Below are 13173 nucleotides of genomic sequence, written 5' to 3'. Positions count from 1 at the left end.
GCACTGCATCTTAAAGTAATCGAAACAGGACTGTTTCATTCCAGTTCATAACAGACTTTCATACTCAACCACATTTCACAACAATGTATTGTGCTGTACTGAAAACACTACTTCTGTTTAATTTATCGTTCTTGAACTTATAATAGCGCTTAGGGGAGAAACTGCCTTGCTTAAAAAACATGTACATTAGACTACATGGCAGGGTTGAAGTCAATTCTATTTGTATTCCAGGCAATTGAGAAAGTAAAGTAAACCAAATTCCAATTCTGAATTTTCCTCATTTTGAAGAGAACTGGAATTTCTATGTACTTCCTGAATTAAATGGAATTGATCCTAACTGTGCTACATGGGGATGTCAACTTCAGCGCTTTGGTTTTTCTCAGTAAGGGAGTGCATGCAGTCTTTGGTGCCAATATAATTTATTTCAGTTGCATTTCTGTTTGCAGCCTTATCTGTTGTATTTCAGTTGCCTGAATGTGTAGAGGGTCGATCAAGGTTGCCTCTTGTTATTTGTGTTGTTGATGCTATTCAGCAGACGCTCATAATAAACTCTTCATAAAGGGTTGATTGTTTGAGTTGATGTAGTAGCTGGTTGTTTGTACTAGCTTAGTTCCAGTACACTTCAAATCAAAGGACAGTAATGCAGTGCTGTATAAAGCCAAGTCAAATATTTTGTTACTGGTTAAAGCACACACTACTTTTGATTTACAACACCATACTCAATATTGTACACACTCAATGTGCTCTTTTTTGGTAAATGTCAGTCACATTTTTCACCTGGGTTGTGTGGCAGTACAAGTTAGTTTGCTATGTACATGTATAATGCTCAGCCCATTTGAATACAATATTGTAATTGTGTAAGACATTTGGAATATGATACTAATCCCGCCGCCCACACACCTATGCTGTCACAGCCCCTCAGAGTCACAGTGTGGTTCACATCTAGCATGTAATTCAATAGGCTACCAATGACATCTTCACATGGGTTGGAACACTACAATCACTGACTGCTCATTCCATTAGACTGCACTAGCATGCTTTGGCAATGGCTCATATGTTTTCTCTTGATGAGGAGTTCTGACATAAGAATGTCGCAGTTTAACGTTCAGGAATCCAAGAAACCGACCCAGACCTCAGCATTGTAGAGTAGGTAGCATAGTTGCTGAGTAACTAAAAGCTCAAGTGTGAGCATCACAATAAAAGCACATGCAAAATGTAGGATTGAAATCACACATGCATACATACATTTATCACTCCATTTAAAATGATTCACTCATGTCCAGGTGCGTGGAGGGTTTATAATTAAGGAAGGCTGAGGTGGTATAGCCTATAAATCACATAGAACTAACAAATCTGTAAACTCATGTTAATTCCATGTAGTTTAATACGACCAAGTTGAATTCGTCACAGCTTTTTTTTTTAATACAGTCATCAGTGTCATACAAAAAATATGAAGAAATTTCACAAAGTTTCTTTTTAATCACAAACCCACAGAGGCTGAGCTTTTGGGTTGGGAGAGAGTATGGAGTGCGAAGTAACAGTCTCTGTTCAGAGTAGTCTCTGTGCAGAGGCTGGGATGGGCACCCTGGTTCCAAACAGAATGGGCAGTTGGGGCTCTGCACGCTTCAGGATCTTGGTCTTCAGTCCAAAGTAGAGTCTATGAGCACTGCTGGTCCGGGGATCCTGTCTGAGGTGTCTGTCCAGGGGGTAGGTGGCGCGGGGTAGAGGATCTGACAGTGTGCTGAGGGGCATGTCACATCTCTTGGGGACAGGGATGCTGAATGCAGACAGCAGGTGGTGGCTCTGCTGGCTCTCCACACCTCCTCCGCTCCCCCAGGCAGGCGTGACACCGTCTGACCCAGCCTCTGCGGTCTCCCCGTCTGAGGCGCTGCGTCCCGGTCCAGCCTCCACCCTCCGGAGCTGGCTGGTGACCTTAGGGTGTCTGGGCTGGGAGGCCTTCACGGGCGGTAGGACGGCGAAGCTGTTGATGATCAGCGTCATGGGACACTCTGAGGCTGAGTGGTGGTGACCCTGCGAGGGGGCCGAGCCCAGCAGTGAGTCACTGATCTCACACATCTCACCCTTGTCCTCCATCATCTTGTCTCGGAGTGTCAGTTGCTGTGTGGCTTTCTGAAGGTCCCTGAAGGACTCTGGTGGGGACTCCTCTGAAGAGATGCTAGAGGTGTGACTGTAGGGTCTGTTCAGGAAGTCTCCCAGGCTTGTGGGGGAGGTTTTCACCCATGGGTCCAGGGTGGAGTCCCAGAAGGACTCAGGGGAGTGGGTTAAACTGGATTCAGAGTCAGGGGGGTCCGAGAGCTTCACGAGGTCCACACACAGGTGGCAGTGGTGGTCTGTGTCTCCAGTCTTGACCCTCTTTCCTCTCCTCTGGGTCTGAACCAGGCAGCCAAGTGGAGTAGTTCTACCCCAGCCCCGGATCTGTCTCAACAACAAACACAACAGCATTAAGGGAAACGTAATTACATTTTAATCAGTGTTTTGCAATTTAGAGAAAATTAGGTTTCACCTTTTAAGATGATTTCTGAGATTGAATGTAGTTATAAACAGTGAATAAACATACTAACACTGTTTCACTTTGTCTTAACTCGCATGAAATTGAAGTGTGTATCTGGTGCCTACGCAATAACGTGACACTGGCTGAATATTATTCACAATCTAGCCAAAAATAAAAGAGTAACCGCAGTGTATTACTCACAGCTTCCTCCCATCCGGAGAGACAGAGAAACTCAAATGGCTCCTGCTCTTTGGATGAGGTATCATCGCTGATATCCAAAAGGGCATCGACATGGCCCCTGTTGGGTAGTTGGCAGCTCTGGTCCCATCCTGTGTACTCCACTGCCACACTTCTGTCTTCAGCCACTTCTACAGGCGCCTGATCCCATTCCTTGAATTTGTCCATTCTAAGATGAGCCTTTCAGGGTGAAATCTGTTGAGAGTGAAAAAGCATCCCTAATTCGGCACTCATCTTGTAGGCTCGTTGGTAAGAGTGGATATATATGTACACAAACAGCAAGCAACCTATTGTAAGCGTTGCAAAACTATTTGTAAGATATCTGAAGACGTGTAACCTTTGACGTCAACTTTATGACGTGTTAACTCAGTGTTAACAAACTTATTAACACTGTTTACAAAACCTGTCCATTAAATGGATTCATAAACATTATCGCGAGCTAGCAAGAGAACCTCACATTTCTCCCTATCTACTAACGTTAACGATAGGTAAACACTGGCAACTTAAGTAGGAAGCTTGTTCTAACGTTAGCTGAAGCCAGAAGAAAGGCTGTTAAAGAGACAACTTACCATTAAAGTGGGTCGAGTTCGACATTTTCCTTAGCAATACCATGCAAGCATTTGCTCCCTGGGGGTTTGACATTCAACTTAATAGGCAGTAACATAGAATAGTCATCAAATATTTATTACAGTTTGGCAGGTATCGGCAGACGACCCCAAACAAAGTCAAAGATGTGCTTGGCCCACGAAGTGTTTGGAGCGGAGATAGAACGTCGTTGCCATGACAACTCCGCTACAACAGGGCGCTCAGAAGTGACGTAGGGGAAACGAAGAGAGAAATAGGAGGGGGCGTGAGAAAACAAATTGCAGTTGACAGGTTGTTGCTAATCTCCATGTTATCTAAGAAAATGTAACAATTTCTAGAACTGGATTTGCTGCTTGTCACTATTCGTGATTTACAGGATGGTGTCCACTATGTTGCTGACTATTTCATTCAATATCTATAATTAAGACTAACCCTAACATTTCTGTAATCTATAGTAAAATGTCATATACAATATAATCTAAAATAGCCCCTTATAACAGTATTATAATATGCATAATATAACGTAAGGCTATAAATAGAGGGCATGGGCCTATGTTAATTTGATTCAGATGTAAATTATTTACAGGTATCTAGAATATACTCTCAAAGCTAGAGTCCTTGTTGAAACAATAACAAAGTGGCCACACAACTCTGTTAGGGTATAAAAAAAAAACTGAAAAAGGAAGTTGTGTGTTTTATCTCATGGCCGAAATTAGATTGCCTAGCTGCCCATCCACATCGCTCCGGGCAAACGCAACACCCACTAACGTTTCTTCTCCGGGAAGCATTCGATATAGCAGCGGAATTAAATTCAGGATGAGTCGTCAGGCAAGAAATGGGACGTGCTATTCGGCACGTCGTGGTCCAGCCAGGCACAAACCTTATGACTGGAACGTCATGCCTCTCACTGGGTCCCCCTAGCTCTGTGCAGTTTTATGTGCACCTTGGCTGTTGTGTGCTGTATTGTTGTCTCTACCTTCTTGACATTTGTGCTGTTGACTGTGCCAAATAATGTTTGTACCATGTTTTGTGCTGCTACTATGTTATGTTGCTACCATGTTGTGTTGCTACCATGGTGTGTTGTCATGTGTTTCTGCCTTGCTATGTTGTTGTCTTATACTGTATTTATTTTATTTTTTTAATCCCGGGCCCCGTCCCCGCATGAGGCCTTTTGCCTTTTGGTACAGGCCGTCATTGTAAATAAGAATTTGTTCTTAACTGACTTGCCTAGTTAAATAAAGGGTAAATAAATCAAAAGCTCAGCCACACACACACCGTGACTGGGGCATGCTGCTGGAAACGTGCACAAATATAAGATAATCCCCAATTTCATATTATTTCATAATGAACGAATTTGTATGCCTGTGAATGAAATCTAAAATTACGTTAGGTAGGGATGTTTGGTATTTGTGGTGCGTTGTTCTAGCTGCACTTGCAGAAGCTTGGCTTATTGTTTCAGAAATGCGCAGTGTCATAGTCTGACGTGGTACTACGGCGCCTATCAGTGTGTTTATCTCTGACACCTGACGGCGTGTTCCTTTCTCCGTTCCCCTGATCACGACCACTGCGACTGCAGACCAGCGACTCTCCCGCTTTATGGAAACCGAGGCTGTGCGCTCTGTCGTGGTCATGCTACCTCCCAAGAACTGCCTCCCGAGGAACTACAGCTGCATAGCCGGGTTGTTCGGGAGCTTGACAGCAGACCCGAGATTAGAAGACGAAGAGGGGATGGAGCTGAACGGAGCAAGCGAGCCCATCGACATGCACCATGTGGTGGATGAGAGACCAAGAGGACGGGAATCCTTCCTCAAACCCCCGCAGAGTCCGAACCTGCGCCGCAGGTGCAAGTCTCTGCCGACCCCCATAGAGAGAGCGAAGCTTGAGATCTCCCGCAGCCGGAGTCCCTGCAGCCAGAAAAAGGTCCGTTTCGCCGACTCTCTGGGTCTGGAGCTCACCTCTGTGAAGCACTTTAATGACACAGACATGCCCGATGTGCCGGAGCGCATAATGGCGAGATTCGACAGGGGTCCCCTCCATCTGAACCCATTTGACAAGTTCCCCAGGGCACCGACCACCCAGTCAAGTTATATGGAGCTGCAATTCAAGAACCCCGGGACCCTACCAGGCTTTACTGAGAAAGTGAAAGAACTTAAAGTGTTGTTGGAGTGTGCTGAAGCCGACGAGTTCAGTCTGTCGGGCGTCGTGCGGGTTTTGAACATGGCTTTCGAGAAAAGTGTCTATTTGAGGTTCTCAATCAACAACTGGATAACCTTCATGGACAGTCTGACATCATATGTCCCCGAATCAAGCGACGGTGTGACAGACAAATTCTCCTTTAAGATAATCACACCAACGACGTTTCTGGAGAGCGGAGGCACATTCCAGTTTGCCATTAGATACTGCGTTGGTGGAGATGAGTATTGGGACAATAATAACGGGTTCAACTACAAAGTGCGACGCCACAGGTTTAAGATTTCCCCACCCCGTGAGTGGGAGGATGGCTGGATTCACTTCATCTAACCTGCATGCGCCCTTGGCGTTCTCACCGGTGCACTGTGTGTGTAAAGCACGCAATCTCTCCACGGGCACCACTTTACCATAATGAAGAATAGGGCTACCATAGGCTATAGCCTCTACACATTGTGTTAATGATCCAACCGCCGTGTCCAGCTGTACACTCAGTCATTTTTTACATTGTTTGGGTTATGATTTTTTTCACCACCGTCACATTGGTTTTGTTTCATGTCATTATGTTTGACAGATTTGACAGGATTGAAAGACAAGCCCTTCATTATGTGTCCGCCGTAGGAGGTAAATCTGCTGTATGATAATTAGCCTTGGTGTTGGGGACTCTGTAGTCTTGTGCCCTTTGGTGTGGCCCGACTATACTCTTATGTAATGCAGGGACATGTGCCATTGAAAACGTGCCAGGAATATACCCCATTTAAGCGTCACTGTCCCTCTCTAAAACGCAGCGATGCTCGCTTCAATCCCCACTTTTGACTATTTCATTAAACATCTTGTGCGATGTCTTAACTGTCAACGACTGCTTATACAAAACTGAGGAACATGGTTATGAAAAACACTAAGACAGCTTCTCGCCTTCTCTCTGTTTATTTCCGATAGCATGGGACTGTGCTCACGTGCACCCCCCTGTGTACCTGTCATGCCGGATTTCAATCCGATTCTCTCATCTGAAAACTCCAGCGGATGGAGCAGGCCGAAGCTCAGTCACAACAATATTCGCACTGGATCAACAAAGGAAATATTAAATTGTCATTTGTTTGACCAATTCCTCATATTTTCATCTTATTGGATATGCCTTATAATACCCCTTATAACTAAAGGGGAACTCTGCTGTGCTTTTATCTTGATCAATATTGGGTGTATTCAGTTTTATAACTATTTGAACATTAATATTTCAATGTTGGGGTAATGATTAAACCCTCTCTATAGCACTGCTCAACGAGATGATGTTAGAAAAAGGAAATCATCCCACGAGCTTTGTTCGCAGGTTATAAATGCACCATAATTTTTTCTCCAGATGATGGTAACCAATAGCAGGAGAGTAGACTGTGGGTCAGAGTGGAGCCCTACTGTCTAGCAGTAGGTTAGCCTATTAGGATGCTCTGGTATAACCCTCAAACATGTTACATAATAATATGTGGATATTTACCACTCTAAAATGCCAAATAATGCATATGCTATATGCATTATTTTAAACTAGAGGACATGTATATTTGACAAAAAAAACTGTTGTACAGAATTTTTTTGTACGGGATCTTATGCTAGATTTTTCTCTGCAGTGCAGTCTGCATGTATCGGACAGGTGATATTTTACAACATTCCTGTTGTTACACTCTTGATCTCAACCAGTCACAATAATTCACCAGGTGTCTTGTAAACAATAGTTGAGGATACCTCTAACCCTAAGGTCCACTGCAGAGTCAGTCACCACTGCCTCACCCATACAGTATCTCTACCTTCTTCAAGGTTGAGCGTTAATGACAAAATCCACACGCATATCACTCCATTTTATAACTGTTATTACACAATGATAAATTACAGAGACAGATACTGTTGGACTTTTGTTTCTGTTCCTTGTTGGACCTGAAATGCAACTGTTGTGGAAAATGATACATTTACCTCAGATCGTTTCTAGAGTGCGGACCTGACGATCTTCCAAAAATTCCAGGTTTCTCTCCTTTTATTCAGGTTGAACAAAACAAAACATTATTTTTTTATGAAGTACAGTAGAACCAAAATAGTCAAACTCATGCCATTTTTAAAACACATCCAGTCCAGTAAAACAGTAGCATTTCATTGTCAGTATTTTGTAAATAACTTCCACTGTGCAATGTTGTATTTTACAGTAGAACTGTGGTGATGACAGCATCTGAACTACTTTTAGTAGTTGATGCTATTGCACTGGTGCATCATGCTGAACTCATTTGTTGGCACATTGGCATCACATAATGCATGTGTCAAACTCATTCCACTGAGGGCCAAGTGTCGGCGGGTTTTCGCTCCACCCTTGTGCTTGATTGATGAATTAAGGTAAACAATTAGTAAGGAACTCCTCTCACCTGGTTGTCTTTGACACCCCTGACATGAGGTGAGGGAGCTCATTATGGATGGATGTCAAACTAAACTTAGGTTATGTAGCGCAACAGCCACATTACACAAACGGTTTATCTACATGTGTACTGGATGTACAGCATGTTTAAATGAGAGTTTCTATTTATTTGGGTTGTTATAATTTGTGGGAGTTTTCTATGCCATGAATGCTTGGAATGTATCAATATTTTGTTTTGAATAGGACACCTCTGAGAGATCAGCAGCTTGGAGATGTATCTGTTTAGAAAATGGAATGCATCTCTGAGACTAACAGATGTAGTTATGTAATATAGTTAGTTACTGTTGTCTGCCTATGGTGGTCAGTAAGAAAAGCCTGTGTTTACATGAACCAGGACTTGGCAGCAGCTTGGTCAGATAATTCAACCCTTGAGATTGAAAATGGAAAATAGACTACTCATGTGACCACTGAGCATGTCCAAATGACTCAAACAATTTAGAAGAGATGTTTGGCTTATAGCAGAGCTGTTTGGTTTCCAGAGTCCAGCAGTTGGCTCTTTCTAATATCTCCATGGGAAATCTGTAGAGCCTGGTTGGACCAAAATAACCTCAATCACGGTCTCACGTCCACCATGACATTAACCAACCTCTAGGGCTGCACGATATGGGCAAACAAATGTAATAGCGATTTTTATTTTTAACAAATATGGTTATTGCGATTTGACGTGTGATAAATATCAAAATATTTGGGTGAACTGTTGGAATTATAGAAATATATTGAATTAAATTAAGAAGCTAAGTGGAAAGCAGCATCGTTCTTGTTTGGAACAATTTGTTGACTGCGTTCACCTGACGGAACAAAATGCAAATTTATAGTCAATCATCTAACAGCGAGGGGGAGGAACTGTGCTGCTTGAGTGACAGGGGCGAGGCTTAGTGTGTGTGGGAAGCAGCCACAAGATGCAAAAAAAACTGAGTTAAAACCGAAAGTTACTCACGGCTGAGATGCATTTCAAAATATTGCATATGATATGGATCTCTTGCGATATGGATATGATTTTGATGTGAATTCGATTAATTGTGCAGCCCTCTCTTGAGTTGAGACATGACCATTGGTTGACAACTGGTTGGCCTCACTGTGTTCAGAAGCATGCTAGTCTGTGCAGTCAGTGAGTTCCACACACACGGCAGCTGTATCTCCACAAAGACTACTGTGGTTAACAAGATGTCACGCCTTGTCAGAGATTGTTTTATGTTCTTAAGTCTGATGAAATATGATGGTTATTTTTCCTCATGTACCTTTTGCTTATGATTTCTGTTAACTGTAAAAATTCTCTCAATAAGTGTACATGTAGTACAGTATGATTTCACTCATGAATTGTTTCAATCAAAACATTTCACTGTGAATATGTCATGGAGGTAAAGATGATTTATAGGGGAAGGATGAAAGGCTTCCAGAAACAGACCGTATGGGGTGAATATGTCATGGAGGTAAAGATGATTTATAGGGGAAGGATGAAAGGCTTCCAGAAACAGACCGTATGGGGTGAATATGTCATGGAGGGAAAGATGATTTATAGGGGAAGGATGAAAGGCTTCCAGAAACAGACCGTATGGGGTGAATATGTCATGGAGGTAAAGATGATTTATAGGGGAAGGATGAAAGGCTTTATGGGGTGAATATGTCATGGAGGTAAAGATGTTTTATAGGGGAAGGATGAAAGGCTTCCAGAAACAGACCGTATGGGGTGAATATGTCATGGAGGTAAAGATGATTTATAGGGGAAGGATGAAAGGCTTCCAGAAACAGACCGTATGGGGTGAATATGTCATGGAGGTAAAGATGTTTTATAGGGGAAGGATGAAAGGCTTCCAGAAACAGACCGTATGGGGTGAATATGTCATGGAGGTAAAGATGATTTATAGGGGAAGGATGAAAGGCTTCCAGAAACAGACCGTATGGGGTGAATATGTCATGGAGGTAAAGATGATTTATAGGGGAAGGATGAAAGGCTTCCAGAAACAGACCGTATGGGGTGAATATGTCATGGAGGGAAAGATGATTTATAGGGGAAGGATGAAAGGCTTCCAGAAACAGACCGTATGGGGTGAATATGTCATGGAGGTAAAGATGTTTTATAGGGGAAGGATGAAAGGCTTCCAGAAACAGACCGTATGGGGTGAATATGTCATGGAGGTAAAGATGATTTATAGGGGAAGGATGAAAGGCTTCCAGAAACAGACCGTATGGGGTGAATATGTCATGGAGGGAAAGATGATTTATAGGGGAAGGATGAAAGGCTTCCAGAAACAGACCGTATGGGGTGAATATGTCATGGAGGTAAAGATGTTTTATAGGGGAAGGATGAAAGGCTTCCAGAAACAGACCGTATAGGGTTTGTCAACACAACATGAGCTATATGAATCACTCCAATATTTTGGTATCACTCTGCGCCGGAGGGATACATCCGAGGTGAGGATTTACAGATTTACTCCCATGTACACATGTGTCATGGCTGGGGTCCGCCCCTATAGATAGACTCCATGGCGGTGTCACACATTCTCTACATCATTTGAGGCCCCTCTAGGACCGTAGAGGATTGGAGTGATCCATATAGCTCACATAACCGTGGTTACATACGTAACCTTCGTTATGTTTCACTATATTGGATCACTCTAATATATTGCTATACGCGTACCAGATTAGTCTGTGCTAGAGGGACCTGGCCAGCCAGCGGCAAAGTCCCAGCGCAGGACTGGGGACCTCAGTCCACCCTGATGGTTGATGTAAGCCACCAATGCGGTGTTGTCTGTTCTCACCAGGAGATGTCTTCCTTTCAGATGTGGAAGGAAAGACCGCAGGGCTATGGAGTCGTAGTGTAAAGTTAACAAAACACAAGCATGACAAACCACGGGCAGAAGACAGATCAACCGTGCGCAGCAAGTGGAGCACTCAAGAGGGGCTGCTCCAGGCTGCAAAACAGCCAGTGAGTATACTTCCACGCAAGATATTACACTTACCAAGCGAACTTCAGAAAGTTTGTACCTCAAACCATACGGACGTCCGCTGAGAAAATGAAAGAGAACTTGTCACGGCCATGGGGTCTATATATAGGGGCGGACCCCAGCCGTGACACAGGTGATCACAGGAGTAAATCTGTAAATCCTCACCTCGGATGTATCCCTCCGCCGCGGAGTGATACCAATAAATTAGAGTGATCCAATATAGGGAAATATAATCAAATTTTATGAGCACTCGCTGATGTTTATCTCTTTTTTATGTGTTGCATATTGAATGTCTTTCTGCTACCATATTATGTCGTATAATAGCATTTCAAAACCAGGATTGCAAGCGGTGGATGGATACCCAACTCAGAACTACAAAGTAATCTAAAAACAATCTGAACAAAATAGAATTTCAGGAAATTTCCTTTAAAACTGTGGTACGTCACTGAACCTTAAGCCAAAATTTGGGTGGGGTACCAGGAATGATAGGGTTATTGTATAAGGTGTAACTAAAGATGGTTCCATTGCCTTATGTTTAGAGTTCATACTGAAATGAACACATAAGAGGTCTGAGCTGTGAAGGGATGTTATGGTAGGTTGTTCAACATGTGATAATAGGTCGAGCAGTCAAATCATACTGGACAGTATGTACTGTGGCTAAGCTGAGGGGGTCTTTAGGCTAAAGAGTCGCATTCATGCCACTAAAGACAACATACACTTCGGAGTATCTGAAACGTCTGAAAGGAGTGACTAATGATTGTAATTTTGAGCTACTCAAAGTGCATAGTGCACTTTGAGTAGAAAAGTAGGAAAGCTAGGGAAAGCGGTATGGTTTGGTTTGATATGCCTCTTCCGACTTTACATGTATTCCTGTGAATTGCTACTCACCAAGATGTTCTCCATCCCCAGTCATGTTTGATATGCCTCTTCCGACTTTACATGTATTCCTGTGAATTGCTACTCACCAAGATGTTCTCCATCCCCAGTCATGTTTGATATGCCTCTTCCGACTTTACATGTATTCCTGTGAATTGCTACTCACCAAGATGTTCTCCATCCCCAGTCATGTTTGATACACAGCCTTCTCTCTCACTGTGAAATGTTAAACACCTGAAATAGGTTAAATCAAGTTTGTTTTACTCATATGTGGAGTGGAGGAAGTGAATTTCCCTTGGTTTGACCTATAAGGTTATCAGTATTCGTCTTTTGAACCTATGCAAACCTTCGTACTGCAATCCATCATCTGTCTGTGTTGTTGTGTCTTGGTGTCTGGCGTGTTGTTTGGAGCTAATGTTTATCACTGTATTCTGGCTGTTTGCATGCACGGCGGAAGTACCCCTGTTATTTTTATGGTGAGTTTGTAATCTAGCCTATATTTTATTAAAACAATGACAATAAAGGCCTTTGTGATGGGAAATTTAAATGTGTTTTAGTTTTGTCCATTTCCTTTATCACGCTACAGTCAGCAGCATGGTATATTTAAGCAATAAGGCATGAGGGGGTGTGGTATATGGCCAATATACCACCCACGACGCATCGTGGAGTGCCTGGACACAGCCCTTAGCCGTCATATATTGGCCATATACCACAAACCCCCAAGGTGCCTTATTGCTATTCTAAACTGGTTACCAATGTAATTAGACCAGTAAAAATAAATGTTTTGTCATACCCCTGGTATATGGTCTGATACACCACGGCTGTCAGCCAATCAGCATTCAGTCCTCGAACCACCCAATTTATAATAACCTTTACCTTAACCTTTCATTACAATAGCTTTATTAACTCAATTAGAATCAATGTCACAGTATCCTCTGAGATGACACAGGTTTAATACAAAGGTCTACAGATTAATTTCCCTGCAGGGTGTGATTTTGATTGTATTATGAGAGATCTCATTTTCTCCTCTGAATGCTCCACTGCTGTCTGTCTGCTCTGAGCTGACCGGCTCATTTATCAGACGACCGTCTAATCCACACAGAGTCCTAGTCCTGTAGGCCATAACATGTCTTGCTGCGCTGCGGTGGTCAGCCACCCAGCCCCTCGCCGCAATCATGACGAGACACATGTCCTTGAGTCATCTTTGTCGGCACGCCCCTCAGTGTTGCATGGGTGGTTTTGGAGGGCAGGAGGACAGGCTGAGGGATATCTTGTGATCAGGAGGGTTGGCTTCAGGGACAATTTTGTCTCTGACATGTAGGCTGTATAACAGAGAACAGGTACTCTTGCTGTCCTTGACTTTTTCCATTCTGATGGATGGG

The 13173-nt window shown here is 43.2% G+C and overlaps 2 protein-coding genes across 2 annotated transcripts; one reads left to right on the top strand and one right to left on the bottom strand.

Moving 5' to 3' along the window:
* Window positions 1–1366: 1366 nt before the first annotated feature.
* LOC112249263 (uncharacterized protein C16orf46 homolog) lies at window positions 1367–4397 on the bottom strand. The gene is made up of 3 exons (XM_024419067.2): window positions 3319–4397; window positions 2714–2944; window positions 1367–2436 (listed from the first exon to the last, which is right to left on the bottom strand). Exons 2-3 carry the CDS (start codon window positions 2915–2917, stop codon window positions 1549–1551), a joined length of 1092 nt encoding a protein of 363 aa, XP_024274835.1. The 5' UTR covers window positions 2918–2944; window positions 3319–4397; the 3' UTR covers window positions 1367–1548.
* A 133-nt stretch (window positions 4398–4530) lies between these two features.
* Window positions 4531–12332, top strand: LOC112249591 (protein phosphatase 1 regulatory subunit 3E). The gene is made up of 2 exons (XM_042321106.1): window positions 4531–9544; window positions 9603–12332. Exon 1 carries the CDS (start codon window positions 4931–4933, stop codon window positions 5852–5854), a length of 924 nt encoding a protein of 307 aa, XP_042177040.1. The 5' UTR covers window positions 4531–4930; the 3' UTR covers window positions 5855–9544; window positions 9603–12332.
* The last annotated feature ends 841 nt before the right edge of the window (window positions 12333–13173 follow it).

This window comes from Oncorhynchus tshawytscha, linkage group LG04, assembly GCF_018296145.1.
Source record: "Oncorhynchus tshawytscha isolate Ot180627B linkage group LG04, Otsh_v2.0, whole genome shotgun sequence".
NCBI lineage: Eukaryota > Metazoa > Chordata > Actinopteri > Salmoniformes > Salmonidae > Oncorhynchus > Oncorhynchus tshawytscha.
Note: the sequence above shows the minus strand (reverse complement) of the source record. Positions and strands in the feature narration are given on the sequence as shown.

Excerpts from the sequence above, each read along its gene's own strand:
- LOC112249263 (XM_024419067.2), bottom strand. The coding sequence starts at position 2,917 with ATGGACAAATTCAAGGAATGGGATCAGGCGCCTGTAGAAGTGGCTGAA. Across the intron at positions 2,437-2,713 it reads TCTCCGGATGGGAGGAAGCT|ATCCGGGGCTGGGGTAGAAC; the intron begins GTGAGTAATACA and ends TTGTTGAGACAG.
- LOC112249591 (XM_042321106.1), top strand. The coding sequence starts at position 4,931 with ATGGAAACCGAGGCTGTGCGCTCTGTCGTGGTCATGCTACCTCCCAAG.